This window comes from Phaenicophaeus curvirostris, chromosome 20 (genome assembly GCF_032191515.1).
Source record: "Phaenicophaeus curvirostris isolate KB17595 chromosome 20, BPBGC_Pcur_1.0, whole genome shotgun sequence".
NCBI classification, from domain to species: domain Eukaryota; kingdom Metazoa; phylum Chordata; class Aves; order Cuculiformes; family Cuculidae; genus Phaenicophaeus; species Phaenicophaeus curvirostris.
Genome location: NC_091411.1, coordinates 8,065,579 through 8,088,322, shown reverse-complemented (window position 1 = coordinate 8,088,322; position 22,744 = coordinate 8,065,579). Strand labels below are relative to the sequence as shown.

General features: G+C 58.3%; 1 protein-coding gene across 1 annotated transcript; it reads right to left on the bottom strand.

Annotated features, from left to right (window-relative positions):
* Window positions 1-2,363: 2,363 nt before the first annotated feature.
* Window positions 2,364-22,343, bottom strand: LAMC3 (laminin subunit gamma 3). The gene is given in 29 exon segments (XM_069873315.1): window positions 2,364-2,779; window positions 3,442-3,541; window positions 3,743-3,889; window positions 4,080-4,279; window positions 4,392-4,494; window positions 4,801-4,959; window positions 5,086-5,230; window positions 5,904-6,038; window positions 6,132-6,208; window positions 6,461-6,666; window positions 7,077-7,215; window positions 7,308-7,486; window positions 7,568-7,710; window positions 7,828-7,981; window positions 8,269-8,514; window positions 8,597-8,785; window positions 10,596-10,814; window positions 11,436-11,548; window positions 11,745-11,943; window positions 12,233-12,349; window positions 13,998-14,134; window positions 14,482-14,580; window positions 14,661-14,778; window positions 14,930-15,118; window positions 16,003-16,169; window positions 17,125-17,255; window positions 17,387-17,691; window positions 21,961-22,270; window positions 22,272-22,343. Coding segments are annotated over 29 exon segments (4,728 nt in total). The 5' UTR covers window positions 22,329-22,343; the 3' UTR covers window positions 2,364-2,534.
* Window positions 22,344-22,744: the final 401 nt, after the last annotated feature.

The window sequence follows — 22,744 nt, the reverse complement described above, 5'->3', positions numbered from 1 at the left end:
GTGGGTGCATCACCTGCATCTCCAACCCACGGCACCCCTGGGATCCACCTGGGGTGGGTGCATCACCTGCATCTCCAACCCAGGGCACCCCTGGGATCCACCTGGGGTGGGTGCATCCCCTGCATCTCCAACCCACGGCACCCCTGGGATTCACCCGAGTGGGTGCATCCCTGCATCTTCAACCCAGGGCACCCCTGGGATCCACCCGGGGTGGATGCATCCCTGCATCTTCAACCCAGGGCAACCCTGGGATCCACCCGGGGTGGATGCATCCCTGCATCTCCAACCCAGGGCACCCCTGGGATCCACCCGGGGTGGATGCATCCCTGCATCTCCAACCAAGGGTACCCCTGGGTTTCACCCGGGTGGGTGCATCCCCTGCATCTCCAACCCAGGACACCCCTGGGATCCACCCCAGGTTGCCCGCATACCCAGCACTGATTCCAAGGGCAGCTTTGCAAGGTGCTTTTTGGAAGTATCCGCTTCCAAGTCGGTGCTGGATAAGCCCTGGAGCATCAGGAAAAGGCACTTAGTGCAGGACAGACAGGACCAAGGCAGTATGTATCCTAGCCAGGATATAATGTGGGCAGTTGCACTCAGTCCCCTCCCTCCCCCTGCATTCTCAGCTAGACACCTTTTTTAAAAGACCTGTGCTAAAGTGGTTTTTAGCAGGAAATGTCAGGCTGCTGCCCCACGCCACCGCAGAGCCAGCTGCATTTCAACCCCGGGAGCAGCTGCTTCTGCTCTTTGAGAAGGCTGCAAGCGCAGGTCCCGCGTGTCCCCTCCTGCTGCCATGCACTCAGCCAGATGGGCAGCTACGTATTCTATTAAGGAATTTTAATGGATACAGCTCGAGGCAGGTGTTGCCAGCTAAAAAAAAAAGAAAAAACACCCAGAGTTTGAAGGAGAGCAGAAGGGAGGATGAACCGCTTTTTCAGCAGCAGGCGCAAGGCAGAGGCTTGACATTTCTTTAACAGCAGCAAATTTGTGTGTTGATTGGAGACACGTAATTGACTTCCCAGGGAGGCAGTAAGTGGCTGTGGCTCCCTGCCTCTCGGCCTCTCGCTGCTGCACGGTTTTGCTTTTGCAGAGCTGTCCTTGGGCAGGGAGAGGGGAGTCCCTGCCCCTACGCTCCTGCAGCCCCCCAGCTCCAGCACCCTGCTCCTGGGGCAGCTTTTGTGCAGAATTAGGAGGGAGAGAGGTTTGTTCATGGTAGGAAAATCCCGTCACTCCCAGACCACTGTGACCAATGTCTATGGCAGCCGTTTTACATGCAGTGTTACAAGATTTTACTAAACCCAATTTCCAGCACTGTGAGCAGAAGAACGCAGGTAAAACTGGTTAAAAAGTGACCTGAGCTGCAGCCTGGGGACTCCTTTCTGGTCTTACTGGAGTGACTTCAGGAGTCACAGCACAGCCAGCACAGCGTGAGCCGAGCAAGACCCAGCTCTGCTGCTTGTGTGGCCCCACAGAGCATCCCTCCTGGGAGCCTGGGGAGAAGGAACATGCCTTTCCTTTAAAGGCGATACAGCCGCTGACCTCCGTGGCCCAGTGGGAGTGAGACTGGCAGGCGCTGGCCCTGTCCAGCTGCTCCCCGTCCAGCCCACACTGGTGCCACCAGCCAGCTCGAGGTCTCTTCAGCGGGGAGGGTGTGTGTGGGTGCTGATGTGGGGCTCTGGGGTGATGCAGCTGCAAGGGTCAGCTCCCCCACCTCCCTGCTCAGCACCTTGTTAGACGACCCAGCCCCTGGGCTGGTTTATAGCCAGACCTGGTGGCATCCAGTGAGCCAAGCTGAGCTGGGACAGGACACACAGACTAGAGCTGCAGGCAGTGGCAACCTTGCACTACCCTGGAGCAGGGAAAGAGCAGGAGCAGAGCTGCTTTTACCCTGCAGCAGGCAGAGGACACCCCATCTGCCTGTCAGGAGCTGGTTCAAGGTCCAGCTTTGCTTCTGCTTGGCCCTAATTTAGTCCTCCCTGCTCCAAGCTCCCATTCCCTGGGAAGAAGGCGAGCTGTGTGTCCTCTGATGTGCAGCTCTTTGCCCGGCTTCACCACAATTCACCTCTGCACCTCTGTGACCGCAGCATGTGACCATCACTCTGCAGGGCGCTGTGCAGCAGGAACAGCTTCCAAAATGTGCACAACAGCCTCTCCCATCTCCCGGGGCTGGAGGGACTGCTGTGTGTTACAGCTTTGGTACTTGATAAGCTGTCCGTCCTCAGTGGTGATGGTTCTTCATTCATTCCCTGTTGAGAGATCAACCCTGTGATGGCTCCGTCTCCTGCGCAGAAATGTTGGTGGTTCCTGGTAGCTGGTTTTCCCCCATCCCTGAGGACAGAGCTGGTGGCTGAAGCCAAGGGATGCTGAGCCTGAGCTGGTGTAGATAAAGACCTGGGGTGTGATATTGCTTGGTGGGCAGTGTGAAGAGCAGCGAGAGGGATCGATGCTGGTTAATGCAGGTTATCCTTCGCTCTGCTGTTCCCTGTGCAGGGGCACCCGGAGGTGATGGCGCAGTGGCGGGGGACCTGTCACTGTCACTTTGAGCAGCCCTCGGGAAGGCTTCGCAAAATGTCCTCCAGATTCTGCTTATCGGCCCGGATCTCAGCCAAGTCACTCTCGAATGCCCGGATCTTCTCCTGCTGTCGCGCCGCCTCCTGCTGCAGCAGGCTGAGCTGGCCGGCCAGGGTGCCCGGGGCACCCAGGCGCAGCCACAGCCGCTCCAGCTGCAGCTGTCCAGCGCTCAGCACCGTATCCACCTGTGCAGCCTGGTCCAGGTTGCCTAGGCAAGGGGAGAGGACATGGATGAGTGCGAGAAATCAGGCAGGAGAGCCTCTGGATGTGCTCCAGGGGCTCGGACCCTCAGCTCCAGGCACACTGGAGGGAGTGGGTGCAGTGGGGCATGGAGGCATTGCACCTTCCCAGCAATCACAGATAAGGAAATAGGACTGTGGCTCCAGGGAGGGCCTGGGCACGTCTCTGTCTTACAGATGGGTGATGATTTCCACCCCTTTGCAGACTTCTTGGACACAGGAGTCTTGGAGCACTCAGAAATGTACTCATAGGATCAAAGGAGGAGCTGGAGCAAAACCAACCAGCAATAAGGAGTAAAACCAGCCGAGAACCTCCCTCAGCTCCGAAGGGACTGAGACCTTGACCCAGCCCTGCTCTTCCTGCAGATGCCAAGGAAGATCAGTGTCCCCACAACAGGCTTGAGCACACACATTCAGCAAGCCCCAATTCCTTCTGCGTGACGGTTTTCCTCAAGACATGACCCCTCAAGAAGCTTTGCTAAGATCCAGAGTGATCTCATCTGAAGGGCACCCAGCTCAGCCTGGATGGCCAGCAAGCAGGAGACCCACCTCCACCAAGCAGGAGAGCCCAAGGCTCTGACAGCCTGGCCCTTCCCAGGGAGCCTGCAATCCGCTCCCACCCTGGGCTCACCTAGGCTGCTCAGCAGGTTGTTCAGGGTCTCGATGTCTGAAACGAGTGAACCCCGGGCTTCTTGGAGACTTTTTGCCATCTCATTCACCTTTGTTCCCACCTTCCAACACAGACAGACACCCAGATCAGGGACACAGTTGACCCTTGGCTGGACAGAAGAGGGGAGGTGATCCCAGGATCATCCCCAAGGCATTCCCATAGAGTGGAGCCCAAAAGCCAATTGCTGTCTGTGTTTTGGGCTGTGGACAAAGCCCCTTCCAGGCTCTGGAGGACACAACCTGCCCAAAGGGACCCAGCTCACCTGGTGTGCTTCGTCTAGGTCTTCCCTGAGCTCCTTAGCCACACGCTCCTGCCGGGAGAGCTCCTGCTGGGTCTCGTTGGCACGCATGGCGAGCTGCCTGGCGTGCTTGCGGGCTTGCTTGCTCTTCTGCAGCACAGCCTGTGCCCTCTGCAAAGGAACAGGGATGGGAATAATCACCTGGGGACGTGGAGGGGGACAGCACCTGGCTCCCAGGCTGAGGTTGGCTGCATCCCTCCAGTCTGCACACAGGCAAGGGTGGCATGTGCTGGAGGGGCAGCAGAAGCTGTGTTTTGGAGCTCTGCCCCTCCAGCCATGCCCCACATCCCTCTGCTCAGACCTTGGCACTCTCCCCAGAGATTTGCTCGGCCTCCCTGGCCATCCTCTGGGCTGTGGTGGAGAGGGACAAAGAGTTTCCCAGCATCTTCTCTGCCTGTTTAATCTTCCTCCGCGCTTCCACCATCGTCCTGTCCCGTACAAGCGTCATCCTCCTCCTCAGGGCAGCCTGAGCCTTCCGATGACCCAGCACCTTCTTCATGCCTGTGGGGACAACCCAGCCATCACTAAACTGCCCCTTTCTCCCCTTGGCACCCAGAGCTAGTGTGGTGAGAGCCAAGCTGTGGCCAGAGATGCTCTGGCCAGTGCCTTTTACCTTCCAAGCTGGCCACGAGGAACTCCGCATCGGAGAGCACGGTTTTTCCATGCGAGATGGCTGAGTTGGCTGTGCTGTGAGCTGAACTAGCCTGGTCTTGCAGCTGGGAGAGAAAAGCATGAAGAGAGGGGGCAAAGAGATGCAGCCAGCTGGGAAACATGGGACCCAGCCTGGTCCTGCTTGGTAGGTGAGGTCAGTGGGAGATCTGGGAGACTGAAGAGAGATGTATCCTAAAATATCTGCTTCCAACCCGCTGTCTGCAAGCATGGTGCCTCCAGTAACGGGGTAACTGGAGATGGATAAGGTGCCCTGGGTGGGGTGCACCCAGCATGCCCATGGCTCCAGCTGGAACTGGGGGTCCCAATCACTTCTTTTGCAGAGACACCCCACACAAGCAAGCAGCAACTACCTGCTTGAAGCTGTGAGTCTTCTGCAGCTCCTGGCGCAATTGAGCTGCCAGAGCGTGGGACGCCTCGATGGCTTGCTGAGCCGATGGTTCCTGTGCCTCCACTGCCTGCTCCAGCGTTGCCACATCCTGTGCCAGGGCTCCAACCCGCGCCGGCAGCACCTGCTGGGGGTCAGGGATGCCAAAGGCTCCATGAGAGCATCTCCCAGCTTGGAAAGCAGCACTGCCCAAGAGGTAAAAGGGGAGTGGAGAAGGGCAAGCAAGAGCCTTGGCTTGGATGCTGCTCACCTGCCCCATCGTGGCCACCTGCAGAAGTTTCTCAGCCATGTCTGTGTTTGCCTGCTGCACGGCTGTGAGAACTCTCCTGGCCTCCATGGCCACCTCTGCCACACCAGAGCCCAGCTCCTCCTGCGCCTGCTGGATTTCCTCATACCTAAGTGGACAGAATGCTGTGGTCACCCAAGGCCTTCTGCTCCTTCAAAGGTTGGAGATGATGGCTTGCGACCTGGACGTGGATGTGCATTGGAGAACAAGTCTTTATGAGGAGCGGCTGAGGGGACTGGGGCTGTTTAATCTAGAAAAAAGTAGGTTGAGGGGAGATTTTATTGCTGTCTACAGCTATCTGAAAGGAGGTTGTGGTGAGGTGGGTGTTGGTGGTAGGAGATAGGACAAGAGGGCATGGCCTCCAGATGTGCAGGAGAGGTTCAGATTGGACATTAGGAAGAATTTCATCACCAAAAGGGTTCTTAGGCACTAGTAGAGGCTGCCCGGGGAGGTGGTGGAGTCTCAATCCCTGGAGGTATTTGAAGACGGGGAGATGAAGTGCTTGGGGATATGATTTAGTTGTGGGCAGGTATGGTTGGGCTTGATGATCTCAAAGGTATTTTCAAACCTAGTGATTCTATGATTCTATGTAGGGGGAAACGCTGGTGGAAAGGGCCTGAAACCCCCCCAGCACAGAGCCCTGTCTCTCTGCTTTGCAACACTACATTGCAATGAGTTTGACGGGACTCAATCGTGTCCCTGTTGGGCAGGTGCCAAACCACCACGATGCAAGTGGCTGTGGTGCCCTCCTGCCCACTCTCCCCTTGCTGCCAGCCCCTCACCCAGCCTCCAGCTCGTTCTGCGCCTCCCACGTTGCATTCCCCTCCAGCAGACTCCGCAGGAGCTCGGCGCTGGCGTTGGAGGCACGCAGCGCTCTCCCAACCACCGCCTCCACCTGTGCTGCAACGTCCCTGTGGCTGCAGGGACAAGGGCACCCAGAGACATGATATTAGTATAGATTAGGCAACGTCCCCTGCCTGCAAGTGCCAGAATCAGACTTGAAAGCACACCTCTCAGCCAGCACCCGTGCCTCTAGTGCCCAGTGGCTCCAGTTCGTGGGCTGCTGTGGGATATCCCGGGGAATCTCCTTGAAACAGTAAGAATGGCAGTGAGACCCCAGCAGGGAGCAGGGACCCCTGGACCCCACCAGCACCGAGAACCTCCTAGAGGGCTGCAAATAGGAATGAACAAGAGAAACAGCTCCTCTTGACTCAGCCGCAAGGAGGGCTGTACCCCCACAGCTCTCCTACTCGCCCATGGCGCTGGTCACATCCCACCCCACCAGTTTTGCACATCCCACCAGCCCTGCCAGGAGTCCAGAGCCAGTGGGAGCTCGCACCATGGTAGCCAGAGTCTCCGCTGCGTGCAGGATCTGCCTCTGTGCTGACTCCAGCGCTGCTCTAATCTCTGACAGCAGGACACAGGTCTTGGGGGGTCCATGGCCGGAGCAGCCGGTGGCTTGGCTGGCATTGCCGAGATGGCCCCATGCGGTGCCCAGTGCCCCTGCCAGCAGCTCCATCTGCGCTGAGAGGGCTTCCCGGGCACCTGTGGGTGGCACAAGCAGCTGCACATCATCCACAGAGGTACTCGGGGCTCCCCATTTGCCTGTGGAACTGCCCCATGCCCAAGTCCCCCGCTTCTGCCCACTAATGAAAGGGGAAAACAGGCTGTCCCGGGTGCTCAGGAGGGACCCGGGGATGCAGCACCCAAAGGGCACCCAGGTGCCAATGCTCAGCCCCCAGTGATGCTCCAAAACCTCATGGGTGCCAGCATCCCTGTGGTGCTCTGTCCTATGCAAAGGCAGGTCCCCCCCATGGCTTTCCCCTTTTCTTGGTCACCCCATCACTCATGCAGAACCCAGCACTGACCTGGGAACTCCTTGCACCCACCCAGCATGTCACAGCTCCCACAGGGTGTCCCCAGAGGGGTGACACGGGATGAGGTGTCCCCTGTACCTTGCAGCAGGTGAGGGCTGAGCAGCCCATCTCCCCGGGGCACATCTCCCAGCATGGGGGACTGGCCCGGGTGGGTGTCACAGCCTGGTTTTTGCAGCCATTCCTCCATCTCCTGCAGCCTGGCCTTCAGCCGATCAGCCTGCATGCAAGATTTTGGGGGACACAGCGGGATGGCGAAGCAGCGCAAGGACCACGGCGCTGTGCCCACCTCAGCAGGGCATGAGATGGTACCTCATCCTTCACCAGCCCATAGCAAACAGGACACTGCTGGCAGCGGGAGCTTGGGGCGTCGAGGAAGAAGTTGACCTGGCACCGGTCACACTTGTAGCCCACAAAGCCAGGGTGGCAGAGGCAGGTGCTGTTCTCATGGCACTGCGGGGTGATGGAGCCCAGCGGGGAGCAGTTGCAGGCTGCAATGGGAGCCGAAAGGAGTCACGCCGCGGCTGCCAGCCCCGGTTTTGGCACCGAGGCGCAGCCCCCATCCCTGTTACCTCGGCAGCCCCTGGCAGAGAAGCCAAAGAAGCCGTGGTGGCATCGGTCACATTGCTTCCCAGTGACACCTGGCTGGCAGGAGCACTGCCCTGTCTGCGTGTGGCACCCGCTGTCCCGTGACCCCGTCGGGTGGCACTCGCAGCTGGCACCAAGAGGTGGAAGGGTGATGAGTGAGCAGCGGATGCAAAGAACAGAGACCAGAGCTGGGGACACAGAGCCACCACCACACTCGTGCAGCCCCACACCGTGCCCTACGCACCTCTTGCACCCCACGGCAGGCTGCAGGTCGTAGTAGCCTGGCTGGCAGAGCTCGCAGGCTCTGCCCATCACGTGCGGGAGGCAGCGGCACTGGCCCGTGATGGGATCGCAGCCCTCCAGCCCCGTGGCTGAGCCGTCAGGGTTGCAATCACAAGCTGTGGGAGATAAAATACCGCTTACATCCCAGCATGGGGCTGGCAGATGGGACAGCAGGAATAGGGCACTGGGGCTGAGCCCCCCTACAACGCGCAGGACCACATCCTCCCCATCAAACAGGGCTCTGAGAGGCTGGGACTAGGGTTTCTCCAGGGAAGGATAGCGGTGGAGAGAGGCCATTCCTGAGCATTTAGGGCCAACCCGGATCGTCCATCAGCTTCTAAAGCTGCTGGGCATCCCCCTTCCATCCTCTGCCACTGGGAGGACCCAGGGAAGATGTACATACGGGCACACTTCCCAGCAGGATTGGGAGCCAGTGCATCCCCGTAGAAGCCCGGTTGACACCTCTCGCAGTGCTCTCCGGTTGTGTTGTACAGGCAGCGCAGGCACCGGCCGGACACAGAGTCGCAGTTCCCCACGGCGTTGAGATCCACATTCCCGTGACACTGGCAGGGAACGCAGGGATGCACAGGGCCCCTCAGGCCCAGGGGGTCCCCAAAAAACCCATCATCGCAGAGCTCGCAGCGTTTTCCTAAGGAGGGTGCAAAGGTAGGGAGACTCTGGCCATGCCGATGCCACCTGCACCCCCCTCACCCAGCCATCCCCAGCCTCACCTCGCTGCCCTCGAGGGCAGTGGGTGCAAATCACCTCCCCACTGCCAGGCATCTCGGTGCAGGGCGAGCGGCCAGGGCAGGGGCATGGTTTGCAGTCATCAAAGTGCCCTACAAAGGGGTTGCCATAAAACCCAGGGCTGCAGCGCTCGCAGGAAGGTCCTTCTGTGTTGTGCAAGCACTGGCAATGCCCTGCAAGGAGGAAAACGGAGCTGCAGGTCTGCAAAAACCCAGCCTCACATAGCAGTGGGGGCCACGGGAGTGCTGGGGACAACACATGGTGTGTGCCGAGAGGGATGCGTCTCTCCAGCCTTGGATCGCTCTTACGGTGCATCCCCACCCCAGACTCAACATTTTCTCTCCCTGCCTAAGGGAGAAAGTTTTGGAGAGGATGCTGAACCCCAGTGCCAGCCCTGCGCTCCCCTGCAGCGTGGGGACGAGCGGCACTGGCGCATGCAGGCGACAGCGTCCATGTGCTCGGAGTCTGTTGGCGCCTGCGATAATCGACAACACATTTCTCAGCGACAAGGAGCATCGTTTCCAGCCTGTCATGGAAAACACAAGCAGCCGGCCGGCACCCAGCGGGGAGCGAGCGTCTCCTTGCGAGCCGAGTCGGTGAGTCACAGCCTTCTAAAATCAGCTGGGAAGAGGAGGAGAAGGAGGAGGAGGAAGGATGCTCAAGGAGCCCCCCACCTCCAGGCAGATGCTCTGTTTGACTGAAGTGAGAGAAGGAGCCAGGGGGAGGATTTTTCCCTACGATTTGTGGGCTCGGGTCATGCCAGCTGGGTTGTGGAGGAGGGAATAGGTGTTTTTCTATTTTCCCCACATCCAAGTGGAGCCGAATGATGGAAAAGAGAGGAAAAGCGGGTGGTAGGAAGGAGTGGAAAAATAAATGAAATGAAGCATGGAGGCTGTTTTGGATTGGCAACGCTGGAGCCGGGACATCAAAAGCCTGGCCCAGTCCCTAGGGATTGTGTGGTTGGCGCCAGCCCCAGCTCCATGAGCTGCTGCCGTGTTTCTGCTGGCAGGGAAGGGGCATTTGCTGAGCACAACACCTCTTCCAGCCCTTTCCATCCCAGTCATACAGTATTGTTGCTCCTCTCTGAGGCGAGTGAGGAGCCCCAGGGGCTCCATCCAGGTACAAAAGCATCATCTTATTTCCAAGCTCTTTTCAGCATCGATTGGAGCAGCTGCTTTCTGCAGGGGTGGACGAAGAGCAAGGCAACATCTTGCAAGCCCCTCGTGGCTCTGATCTGCCTTTCCCCAGGGCCAACAGCAGCAAGGGTGGTGCTGAATTCATGCAGCCACCTCAAGCTCCAAGGCAATGGTTTGCAGCCTGCCCCGTTTCCCTCATTAAAGTCATCCAGACACTTTTCCTGGTGGCAGAGCGGGAGCCAACACCCTGCGAACTACACAGCTGTGCTGCCTTGAAGACTTTGCTCTTCTTTTTCCTCCCTTCAAGCCACAGTCTCTGCTGCAGTCACAGATCCCTGAGCTGGGTCTGGAGGCAGAGGAAGGCTTGGGCTTGCAGCATGAGAACTGGCTCCTCTGGTATCTTCCTGTAAGCCTGGCATTGCTGTATTTTCCTGCTCTTTGACTTGTTTCTCTGCTCAGGTTTGCCCCCAGTTTGCAGACACTAAGGCTGTGCCCAGTCCTGCTCCATCTGTTGGACAACAAAGCTGCCTGCGAGACCCATCCTAGCAAAACCCTCTGCCTCTCTCCTGCCCTGACCCCTGCCCCAGTGAAGGCAAGCATCCTTTTCCTCATTTAAGATCATAAAGTAGCATGGAAGATGCTCCTCTTATTACAAGTTATCATCATTATTGCACTTAACTAATTATCTAAGTATGAACCCAGTCCCTATAACCAGCCAAGCAATTCAACTTCCAAGTTTTGGGTATCGCAGCCTCACAGATGGTTTCCAGCATCCCTCACAAACAACCAGTGGCACAGATCTCTTCCCCCATGCATGCAGTGATGGGACAAGCAGAGGGACGTGCACCTGAGAGGGGGTGGCAGTCCCCATGCTGGTTGCAGGCGCAGGGCACGCAGCTGACGAAGGGGTCACCGAAGGGGATCTCCCGCTTGAAGCCAGGTGCACAGGACTGGCAGAACTGCCCAGCGTATCCCGGGGGACACGTGCACTCCTCCACCCAGCCTGCCCGTGGCCCTGGTCCGGAGCGAGCTGATGTGAGCTGGACCTCACTCAGGAACAGCCTGCCTGTGAGAGGGGAATCATGGAATCATAGGATCACCAGGTTGGAAAAGACCCACTGGATCATCGAGTCCAACCATTCCTATCAAACACTAAACCATGTCCCTCAGCATCCACCCATCCCTTAAACCCCTCCAGGGAAGGTGACTCAACCCCCTCCCTGGGCAGCCTCTGCCAGGGCCCAATGACCCTTTCTGTGAATATTTTTTCCTAATGTCCAGCCTGAACCTCCCCTGGTGGAGCTTGAGGCCATTCCCTCTCGTCCTGTCCCCTGTCCCTTGGGAGAAGAGCCCAGCTCCCTCCTCTCCACAACCTCCTTTCAGGGAGTTGGAGAGAGCAATGAGGTTTCCCCTCATCCTCCTCTTCTCCAGGCCAAACACCCCCAGCTCTCTCAGCCGTTCCTCATAGAAGAGAGGTGTGAGGATGGTGTGGCACATCCCCAGGTCCCACTGTCTCCATCCAGCCTGAAAATGCTCAAGCAAGTGTAGGAGACCCCAAAATACCCTCTACATGTTCACAGAGAGGAGTCAGTCCCTGCCCCAACACCCCTCCTGCAGAGCCTGATGCTGCTTCGATGTCCCCATCCCAGCTTGATCCTCGTGGGGACATTGCATGGAAGCCACTCACCTGGCACAGGGCTGCTGCTCACACGAAGGCGGAGGGCGGTCAAGTTGGAGAGTAAGCGCTGGAAGCTGAAGGCTGACAGCAAAGGCTCCACACCCTCCTCTGCCTCGTGCAGCCTGGTGGAGAAGGAGCGTGGGAGGAAGGGCAGCACCAGCCTGACAGACACCCAGTGCAGGACAGTTCGTCCCCCAGTGATGGGGACACAGTTAAATCCCAGAGAGGGACAGACCCCCCAGCACAGGGCAGCCCAGGCAAGAGCAGACACAGTGTCCCAAACCCAGTCGAGGTTCCCCAAAGCTCTGGGACGGGTACCTGAAGGTGACAGCCTGCTTTCCTTGCTGGGGCTGGCTCTCACTGCTGGACACGGTGATCTCCATCCCCTCACCCTCCAGAATCAGCTGGACCCGGAGAAGAGGAACCCCGATCTCTGTCCACGTACCGTTCCCCTCCACTCGCAGCAGCAGGGACAGGAGCTGCCCGTAACTGAGACGCTGGTTCTGCAGAAACTTCTCTGTGGGAGGGAAGAGGAGAAAAATCTGTCAGATATGGATGTACCCCTGCACGGTTCTGTTCTCCCCAGCATCACCAGGAGCCACAGTCACCCTCCTAGAGCAGGGCAAGGTCCAACCTGACCCCTATGTCCCAGCCCACCACCCTGGTTTGTGTTATTGAAACATGCTGAGCTCTGGGATGGAGCACGGTGCCCCAAGCACCAGCTTAGAGGTGGGATGTCCCGTGAGAACACTGAGAGGGTCTTCCCACAGCCGAGCAGGACCCCAGGGACCCAAAACACACCATACCTGGTGCAAGAAAATCCACTGGCTCCTCTCCATCCCACTCGGTGACAACCTCCCCATCAGCCCAATGCAGAGGGAGGTCCCCGGTGCCTGGAGCTGTGACAGCCCAGCCCTCCAGCCCTGCATGAGAACACACAGTGGTTGTGCAAGGGTGAAGGGAGCAACAAAGTCCCCACAAGCCCAGCACTATTGGGGTGCTGCTTTTGAGGGCTCTGTCCCTCCTTCTGAGACTCTCTAGGGTCTCGTAAGGGGCCAGCGCTTTGTAACAGCCTGCTCTGCTCGGGCTCTTTGCTCTCATGCACTGCAGAGTGGCCCTAGCCATCCCCTCCCATCTGTTTATTTTCTTAGATTTGGAGGAAATTACTATCTTTAAACTTTTGCTCCCTGCCTGTGCTGCAGTTCCAACGTCACTGTGGGCTGGAGAGCACAGGAAGCCCAGGGGGAGAAAGGGCTGCAATTGCTTTAAGTTGGCTTCGTTCGGAAACCACTTCAACTCCCACTCCCCAGGGTTAGTTATTTCTTCCAGCCCCGGGCGCCCACAGGATGAACGCTTGGAAATCCCTCCCTGGCTCCCGCGTGGGCTGTGCTTGATTATCAAATCATCTCAAATTTGGACCCTTGTACCCAGCATCAGAAACTTCGGCTCAGGGGCAGAGTGAGGAGCGCTTTGGGGCTTTGGGGAGCGGGGCTGTTGGGGGGCAGCTGGCTGCTCCCTGCCCCGCCACGATGAGCCTCTTGCTCAAAGCTCTGCCGAGTCTGTCCCTAAAGGAGCAGCCCCAAATTGGCTGCGTGAGGGGTGGAAAAAAAAGGCTCGGTTTAAAGCCTGGCTCCTTTTCAAGGCCATGGAAGACATTAGAGCAGCACCGCAATTGGCAGCGGGGTTTAAATGCAATCAGGATAAACCCGCGCCTGGCGCATTGGGCTCCATCTGCTCGCTGGCGCGTGCACCCATTGGGTACGGGTGAGGCAGAGAGAGGGGCTGGCAGCCAGGGGTGCCCGGACCCTGCTGGGATGTAAGGTGAGGGTCCCAGGGAGTGGAAACCACGGTGCTGCACACGTCGAGCTGTGCGGCAGATGGCAGGGTTTCCCTGAGCATCCCGCACGCAGCCAGCGCTGCCAGCTGCAGCTGGGCAAGAGCATCCCATCCCGCTCCCCCAGCTCCCGTCTGCCCTGCCCCGCTGGAGCCGAGGATGGGGAGAGGAGGGAATAAAGGGGAAAGTTCCCACCAGGCTCCATCCTTCTAGGTTTTATCTTTCTGAGCTGATTTTTAATGCTGTCGCAGGGTGGCTGTGTCCAGCCCTACAGCCCTCCCTGAGCCACGCACAGCCTCGGGAACAGGTCAGCATGGAAGGATGCCACAGGGAGCCAGGGAGAGCCTGTACTCACAGAGCTGCGGACAAAAGCTGGGATTTAACATCAAATAGGGATAAGTCAGAAAAATCACCCTCAGTCATCACTACCAGTCAGACCCCAAAGAATCATAGAATCACCAGGTTGGAAGAGACCCACCGGATCATCGAGTCCAACCATTCCTATCAAATACTAAACCATGCCCCTCAGCGCTTCGTCCACCCGTCCCTTAAACACCTCCAGGGAAGGGGACTCAACCACCTCAGCAGGATGCTGAGCTCCAGAGTGGGATGCTGAGCTCCAGAGCAGGACACTCAAGCCCCAGTGTTCTGCCCCAGCCTTCTCAAACTGCTGGAGACTTCTGGCTGGAGTTGGTGTAGCTGTGCCCTCCCTTTACCTGGCCCCAGGGCATTGGTACCTTGGCTGAAGTCTGAGCAGATGTGGGTCACCTCGTAGCCCTCTGCTGCCGTGCAGGCGGTGGAGTGGCCGTAGCAGAAGCAGCTGCTGCAGCCGGCAGGGTTGTGGGGCTGCAGGTTAAACCAGCCTGGCTGGCACCTGGGCACAGGGAGGAAACAGGAGCAGGGGACACGGGGTGGGCAGAGCCACAGAGGACCACAGCAGTACCCCGGGGGGGGGACACTGGTGACAGCTCCAAGTGACCCCAGTGGTCCAGAGGGATTCAGCCCTATGACTTTGCCAGCTAGCCAGGGCTTCTGCAGGGAGCAACTCTGCAGGATTCCCATCACAAAGCTCCCGTGCGGGTTCACATGTAGGAACTGGAGGAGCAGCAAAGCCTCACGGCAGTGGAGATGACTGCCCTGCACCAAGCATAGAGCCCCAGCACTGTTCCCACCTGGAAAGGGGCCTTGTTCCCATCCCTATGACAGGACCGTGGTGCTTACCTGTTGCACAAGTGCCCCTCCACCCTCTCCTTGCAGGTGCAATGCCCCGTGTTGGGGTCACAGGTGCCCACGCTGCCTGCAGGGTCACAGGTGCAGGGTCTGGATGGGGTGAGACGATGGCACAAGGTGAGCCCTGGTCCCATGCTGCTGCTCCTGCCCAAGGCCCAGCTCCTCCTCACCTGCAACCACCTTCATTGAGGCTGTGATAACCATCCTTGCAGCGCTCGCACTTCCAGCCCGTCACGTTGGCTTTGCAGGTGCAGGTCCCTGAGCTGTCGCACTGGGGCTGCAAGGAGCCTGCGGGGACCCCGGCCAACCCTGAGGCTCAACCCCAGCTGGGGAGAGACCCTGAGCAAGGAAGAACCAACCAAACCCACCCCTCCCAGCTGAGCTCCAGATAAAAGCAGGATTTTTTCACCAGAGCTTGGCTCGGCACAGCCCTGCGTACCTGCGGGGTGGCAGTGGCAGGGCTGGCAGGCTGCCTGGGGCTCCCAGCGGTAGTGGTTCTGCCGGCAGCGTTCGCAGTGGGGTCCGTCCGTGTTGTCGCGGCAGTTGAGGCAGTGGCCCCCGTGCCCGCTGCGGCGAAACAGCTCCCGGTCGTAGAAGCACTCCTCGGAGCGGCCGCTGCAGTTGCAAGCTGGGGAGGAGAAGAAAAGGGTGGTCACCTGCAGCTCAGGGTCACCTGCGGGGGCACAGGGCTCATCCAGGGCTTAGAGAGAATTCCTGGGGGGCTGGATGAGCCAGAGGGGATGCTTGGCTCAGTGGTGCGAGCGTTCAGCAATGCCACTGCTCTTGGGAGAGGAGGTACCTTGCCTGGAGCAGGTGGCTGCACTCATGGGGCAAGGAAACCTCCCAGGGAGGTGGTTGAGTCACCTTCCCTGGAGGTGTTTAAGGGACAGGTGGATGAGGCTCTGAGGGGCATGGCTTAGCATTTGCTAGGAATGGTTGGACTCAATGATCTGATGGGTCTTTTCCAACCTGGTGATTCTATGATTCTATGGAAGGTCAGGGGATCCTTGGGGTGATGCTGTGAAAGGGGGGCTCAGGATGTAATTCATGGAGTGGTTTGGGTTGGAAGGGACTTAAAGCCCATCTAGTTCCAACCCCCTGCCATAGGTAGGGACATCTCCCACTGCATCAGGTTGCTCCAAGCCCCATCCAACCTGGCCTGGAACACCTCCAGGGATGGAGCAGCCACAACTCCTCTGGGCAGCCTGGGTCAGTGCCCTCACAGGAAAACATTTCTTCCTAAGATCTCGTCTAAACGCACCCTCTTTCAGCTTAAAGCTATTCCCCCTCATCCCGTCCCTGCATTCCCTGATAAAGAGCCCCTCCCCAGCTTTCCTGCAGGCCCCTCAAAATTCTGCAACCCTTGCCTGGAGCAGCCTTGTAAAATGGAGCGAGCACTTTCTACGCGTGCAGGAAGAGCAGGAGCTGCAGGATGAGCTGACATGGCACCATCACAGGCCATCGGGACCGGCTGAACGCCCTGACCACGAAACCAGCCAGGGTGCTACTCACCAAGACACTCGTTGGCAGCCTCGGCGGTGCCGCGAGCCCAGGGTCGGTCCTGGTAGAAGGGCTGGCAGCGCTCGCAGTCCGTGCCAGCCGTGTTGTGCTGGCAGACGCAGGCCAGCTGCCCCGTCTCAGCCGGCGCGCACTCGCTGGCGTGGCCGTTGCATTTGCACCTGCAGCAAGACACCAGCACACGGACACGCTGCTCCGAGCACTGGCAGGGGCAGCAGCCAGCAGCGGGACGGTGCCCAGGCTGTGCAGGACACAGCCCTGCTGCCGGGCTGGCTGTGGGATGGGGAGCAAGGCAGACAGCAGCGTGGACTGTGCCGGCAACAAGGCTGTCCGACGCGTCCCCAAGGCGCTTCCAGCCCAGCCGGCTGGGAGGTCACGCACTGAGGGTGGCCCGTGCGAGATGCTAACCAGCTGCAGCTGCTGGAGTGGGAGCGGGACCACAGCAATGGGGGCAGCTGGGAGGCAGATCTCACCGGGATGGAGACGTTACCCAGTCCCTCCAGCCAGGGAAGGGCACACACAACCCAGCCCATGGGCAGCACTGATGTCTCTGCCCCATATTAGCTCTCCCATCCCACTGGCAGCTGCTCTGATTCCTCAGGCTGTGGCCACGCTGACTTGAAGCTCCTCTGCCACCACTGGTGGCCTAGGGACATCCCTCCGCTTGCACTCCAGGGCTTCCCCTTTGCTGTGTCAAAGGACCAAGCAGGGTCACACGAGGAGCAACACAAGCCCAACTGCCATTAAATCCATGGGGCTGGGAAAAGGCAAAGCAAATACAGCTGATGGCGAATGGAAAAGGCTTAAGGGGAAAAGATCTCCTTTGTGCACAACTCAAAGATCTCCAGGTTTCATCACCCGTCTTTGCAACGCCAGCTCCAGTTTACAGATGGAGAAAGCCACACCTGAGCAGTTTGCCCCAAAACATTTTGGTTTAGTATTTGATAGGAACGGTTGGACTTGATGATCCAAGGGGTCTTTTCCAACCTGGTGCTTCTATGATTCTATGAAAACCGCAATTCAAACAAGACCAAGGTGAGCAGCAGCAGCTTCAGCCCCACAGACCAGGGAAGATCTCCCCTCTCCTATTCTCACCCCAGCCCAGCTGCTCCTCACCTGCCACCAACTGAGAAGTCGGAGATGGCGTAGTAGTACGACTGCAACACCTTGGGGTCCTTGAAGATGTCATCACCAAACGTGTTGAGCCGGTTCAAGGAGATGAGTAGGTCCGTTACGGTCACCCACTCCTAGAACGGAAACAGGAAAGGTGTTTTGGCAAGGGGGCTGGGACACCAGCCCCCAACTCCAGCCACGATGCATCCTGCACCTTTTCCTCCTGGAGGACCATGCACCCACCCCTCTCCCACCCTGATGGCACCTGCAACGCGGGGCTCCCATCGAAATTGTAGGCGCTGGGTCGTCCCTCGAGGGTGGAGAAGGCCACGTTGCCCCCGCTCAGTGGGGAGATGTCGCTGAATTCATCGGTGCAGAAGGCCACTTGCTCATCCTCCCCCGGTCGCAGGTACTGTCGCTGCCACTTCCCGTAGGTCTTCTCGCAGGACGCGCTGTAGAACTGGAAGGGCACCCAGGGTCCGTCGGCGTGGCTGCGCTTGTAGATAGCGAAGCTCTCGGGGCGACTCGTGTGAAACTTCAGCCGCACGTAGGTGATCTCGTAGGCTTTGCCTGGGGACAAATCCACCACACCATCACCCTCTCCAGCCCACCAACTAGGCTGAAATTATCCCAGCCCTCCCCAACTCCTACCACAGGCACCATCCTCCTCTCCCTGCTGCAGCTACGAGAGGAACGTTTTTGTGCAAAGCAGAAATCACCATCCAGTTGCCATTAACCAGCTCCTCTTTGCTGCAGCCCAAATCCTGTTGAGCCCCAAATCGGCTCTCGCCCCACCTCAGCGTGGGTGCACTAGGTGGGTTGCAGGGGCAAGGAGATGCTGTAAAGCCAGGAGAGAAGAGTCAGCAGCATCCCTGGGGCTGAGGCAGCACAGGGATGGAGAGGTGGAAAGGGTCAAGGTTGGTCTCTTCCCAGGGATTCCTGTTCCAGGAGCCGGCATCGCCGCTGTCTTTGCCGGCATGAAGACAAAGAGAGGCCACCAAACCCTGGGGCGGCTGGTGCAGCTCTGAAAGCGCTTGAAAGAATTAACAAAAAGGGGAAAAGAAAACACCAAAGTGAACATCGAAACCGCTTAATTGCCAGACATGAAGGACCAGCTCAAACCCTGGATTGCTCCATAACAGCACCGCTCCTGACAGCACAAAACAATTAGCTGCAAGGTTTTGGCTTTATTTGAAAAGATAATGAGTTGGGAATGTTAGAGGGGTTATTCCGGGACTAGGAAAACAAGCCTTTAATTAGGCCCATATGAATACTGTCGCATATGTGCTGCGACTTTGCTGCGGGGGAGCAGAGGCGGCCCCGGCTACCGGTACTGGAAAAAGCATCTGCCTCCCATCAGGGACACGGGAGCACCCGGGTGGGTGCCTGGAGGGGGACAGACCCCCTCCCAACCCACACAGAGGTGTCGAGGGCCAGGAAAGAGCTGCCACCAGGCTGTCCAGCTGCCCCTGTGCTCCTCTGCGCCTCCTCCACTCTTCACCTCCCTCTGGGCTGGTGGCAGCCAGGGTGCCCCTGTCCTGCACCCCATGGGGGATGCCTGGCAGGCGCCAGTTCCCAGACAGCACGGTCCCAAAGGGGACGTCTACCAAAACAGCTAGGTCGGGGCCATCGCCTCCTTGGATGGTTTCCTCTGGGAGAGGAAGGAAGCTCGGCACTAGGTCAATAAACAACCCCTGCCCCACGCAGCACACACGAGGGGAGGGGGCTGCTGGGCTGGAGGAGCCACAGTGGTGCCTCCAGCTGGGATGGAGAACGCTGGCTGCCGTGGCGAATCATCCCAAGGGAGCAGATGCTTTCTCCAGTCAGGCATTTTAATCAGCAAAATTCGACATAGAAAACAAAAAATCTGGAAAATAACAGAGTGTTCTCTCCACTTTCCTGCTTGGAAAAGTGTGATGTGTCCCCAAGGTGTGCTAAGGGAAAGGGACATGCACAGGCAGCTGAGGGTGATGGCACCAGGAGCCCTGGATGCTCTCCTAGTTGTGCTGTCCCCAAATAAAGCATTTACCCACCTCCCACAGAGCCCGAACTGGAGCTCATACTGCACTGGTGGCTCCAGGCAGAGGAATTTAGAGAGGAGAGCCCTGTCACTTATGTGTCCCCAGACTCACAACCCGCAGGAAAATCAGAGACAGGGTCACAGATGCAGATACCCTCTGATCCAGTCGCTCCGACGTGAGCCACTGGCATCTGGAGAGCTACCCGAGAAGCTCCAGTGCTTGTTGCCTTCGCAAGCCATGGATATTTTAGGTTCCACCCTCACGTCTGACAGGGTAAATGCAATGGCCACAGGCACTGGGGATTATCGATCGGCTCCAAGTCCAATGCCCCGCAACGGCATGGCTGAAACCTCCCAGAGAAGAGAGATTTAAAGGAGGATAATCTAATTAACGCCAATCAACAGCGTACAGGTAAACACAGGTCTTGTCATCCCATTTGGTATCTTATTTAATAAGCTCCCCAGGTAACCATGCCAGGGAGCCTACGAGAAGCCTGACTGGGGACTGAGCGAGACGTGCAGGCTGGCAGGGATGTGCTACGTGGATTGAAAAACTCAATTACTCAGCAGAGCTAACGAACAAGGACTTGCCCTGGTCTGTGTCATCCTGGGGGGCTGCAGGGACCGGTTGAGATTTTCCTCCGTAACCCAAGCGAAAGCATTAAGTCAGCAATAAAAAGGTCTGCAGCTGGGATAAGAACTGAGCCTGGCAGCTATGAGAAAGGTCGGGCAGCGATGCATGGGGCACCAAAGTGGCACAAGGCATAGAAACCATGCAGGAAGAAGGGTACATCTGCCAGGAGATGCTCCAGCTCAGGAAAGGACGCGGGAACTAGGGCTAAAGATGATCTTAGTGCAACATTATGGCCTTGGATGCGTTAACTGGAGACAGACACAGCAGGGTGGGCACAGGGACTGGACAAGACTCCACTGAAAACCCAAGTGCAAGGTCCTACAGGGCCCAGAGAAACTGGGGAAGAGCCAGAAGAGAGAATGGAAAGCAAGCCCTGAGGGTTGGGGAGCTCAGGCTGGGGCAAGCAGCTGCTGCACACATCAGAACATGGGGAGCCCACTCATATCCATGTCCTGAGTCAGGGCTGGTGGCCACAGACTCGCCTGCCTGTCCTGGAGATGGCCACCAGCTTCTTGTGCTGCAGGCTGAAAGGAGGAAAGTCCAGGCTGGAAGTCACCTGCAGCAGAGCCAGACTGGCTGCTGGAGAATCATAGAACCATAGAATAACCAGGTTGGAAAAGACCCATCGGATCATCGAGACCAACCATTCCTATCAAACACTAAACCATGTCCCTCAGCACCTCGTCCACCCGTCCCTTAAACACCTCCAGGGAAGGTGACTCAACCCCCTCCCTGGGCAGCCTCTGCCAGTGCCCAATGACCCTTTCCATGAAAATTTTTTCCTAATGTCCAGCCTGAACCTCCCCTGGTGGAGCTTGAGGCCATTCCCTCTCGTCCTGTCCCCTGTCCCTTGGGAGAAGAGCCCAGCTCCCTCCTCTCCACAACCTCCTTTCAGGGAGTTGTAGAGAGCAATGAGGTCTCCCCTCAGCCTCATCTTCTCCAGGCTAAACACCCCCAGCTCTCTCAGCCGCTCCTCATAAGGCCTGTTCTCCAGCCCCCTCACCAGCTTCGTTGCTCTTCTCTGGACTCGCTCCAGAGCCTCAACATCCTCGTTGTGGTGAGGAGCCTCTAGTAACTTGTAGGTCGCGTTCAGGTTGTCTACGCGTCAGGTCAAACACAAAGGAATTTAGGGTGATCTAACAGCCTGTGTTAGGTGGGTGAGGGGGCAGCAGATCCCATCCCGTGGGGCTGGCAGGAGCAGGACCAGGGAGCGAGGATGACGGGCTCCTCCAGCATCGCTTCTCATGCCCGGTGGGGATCCCAGCCCCGGCTCGGGATGAGGACCAGATGTCCTCCTGCTCGCAGGGGGCTGGGAAAGGAGTGACCTCTGCCCAGCCGGGCAGCGCCCGCATCCCTGCTGGGGTAAACGCAGACCCTCCAGTCACCCCAACACCACCGGGTCCCACCAGCACAGCCCTGTGCCACACCAGCACTCAGCTGTCCCCTCATCCTCCCTGAAGGCAACTTCTCCGCTACCCCCCTTCTGCATGCAGATGGCAGGAGACGGCAGAGAATGAAGATATACAGTGCTGCTCAACAGCCAGGGTAGTTTAGATGGCAGGAAAATGTTAAAAAAACCTTTTTAAAATGCCAAGCATGTCCCACGGGTTTAAACACCCTCCAAGCAGGCGGCTTGCGCAGTATTTAAAACATAGAGGATGAGATTCCAGCTGGGGAAACCTGCTGGGGCTGCTGGGCTTGTGCACAGCTCTGTCCCCCCGAGACTCTCCAGGCATCCTCAGCAATGCACAGGGGCAAAACAGGACAGGCTGGGCACCCACTGCGCATGGTCCCAGCAGGAAAGGCTCTCGTGGGGGGATCTGTGCCTGCCCCCACCTGCCTCCTGCTCCACAACTTGCACAAGCTGTAAAAAGCAGCCTCAGGCGGTGGGAAAGCAGGAACCTTGGGCACAGCTGGCTGGGAGGTGGCACAGCCACCAGCATCCTCACCCTGCCAGGGACCAGGGCTCAGCCAAAGGACAGGACAGACCCTCCCCAGGTCCTTCCAGTGATCTACCTACAGTGCTTTGCAGAAGCTTAAAACCCTGGGAAGGGTCCTGTCTTTAACCCCTAAACCAGCACCGAGAGCTGCAGGATGCAGGAGCATCCGTACCCCTCCAGCCACATTCCCCGATCCCGATGCCAGTTTCCCTCTCCGGCACCGCGGGGGCTTCACCGTCACTTACCGAGGCGGAGGGTGATGTTGACGGAGTTGGGGTACTGGATGCCAAAGGCCATGGACTGGCTCTGCCACCAAGTGCTCTCCTCCTGGCTGTGGAAATCGGTGAGGAAGGAGGCGTTGTGGTGGTGCCGGGGGTCGGTGGCATCGCAGCGGTGGCACAGGGTGCTGGCATGCCGGGCTCCCATCTGCAGGCAGTACTCCTCGGGGGGAGAACCACACGTGTTGGTGACCTCGACGGCACGGCCGAAGGCAGCGTTCTCGAAGACGGGCATGCAGCGCCGGGGCTGGCCCTGGGGGTCCCAGCAGGAGGACGAGACCCCCCGCTCCCAACCCCAGCAGGACCAGCAGGCAGAGCCCCAGAGGTTGTGCCATGCTGGGGCTCGCCTGGCTTGGACTCTGAGCCTCCTCCAGATGGTGCAGCAGGAGCAGGCGGGACAGGATGGGATGGGAAGAGATGGGATGGGACAGGATGGGATGGGTCCCCCTACCCAGCACCTCCTCTCGCTCCGAGGTCCATCTTGTGGAAGCTGCTGGAAATGTTGAAAGCTTCGTGTATGAGCCCAGGCTCTGGGGTTTGGGCTTCTGTCAGGCCACTCTGGTCCCCAGGCCACCAATCTAGGCAGGATGGGACCCCTCCAGCAGGATGCACCCTGATCTTGTAGCTTCAGGGGTGGAGGGGGTTGCATCTTTGGCTGCATGGATGGAGCTGAGCTCTTCCATTTCTCTGCCCCAGGGATGATCTCGTGATGATATGTGCCCCACATGTGGGGTTTTTCTTAAACTGGTGT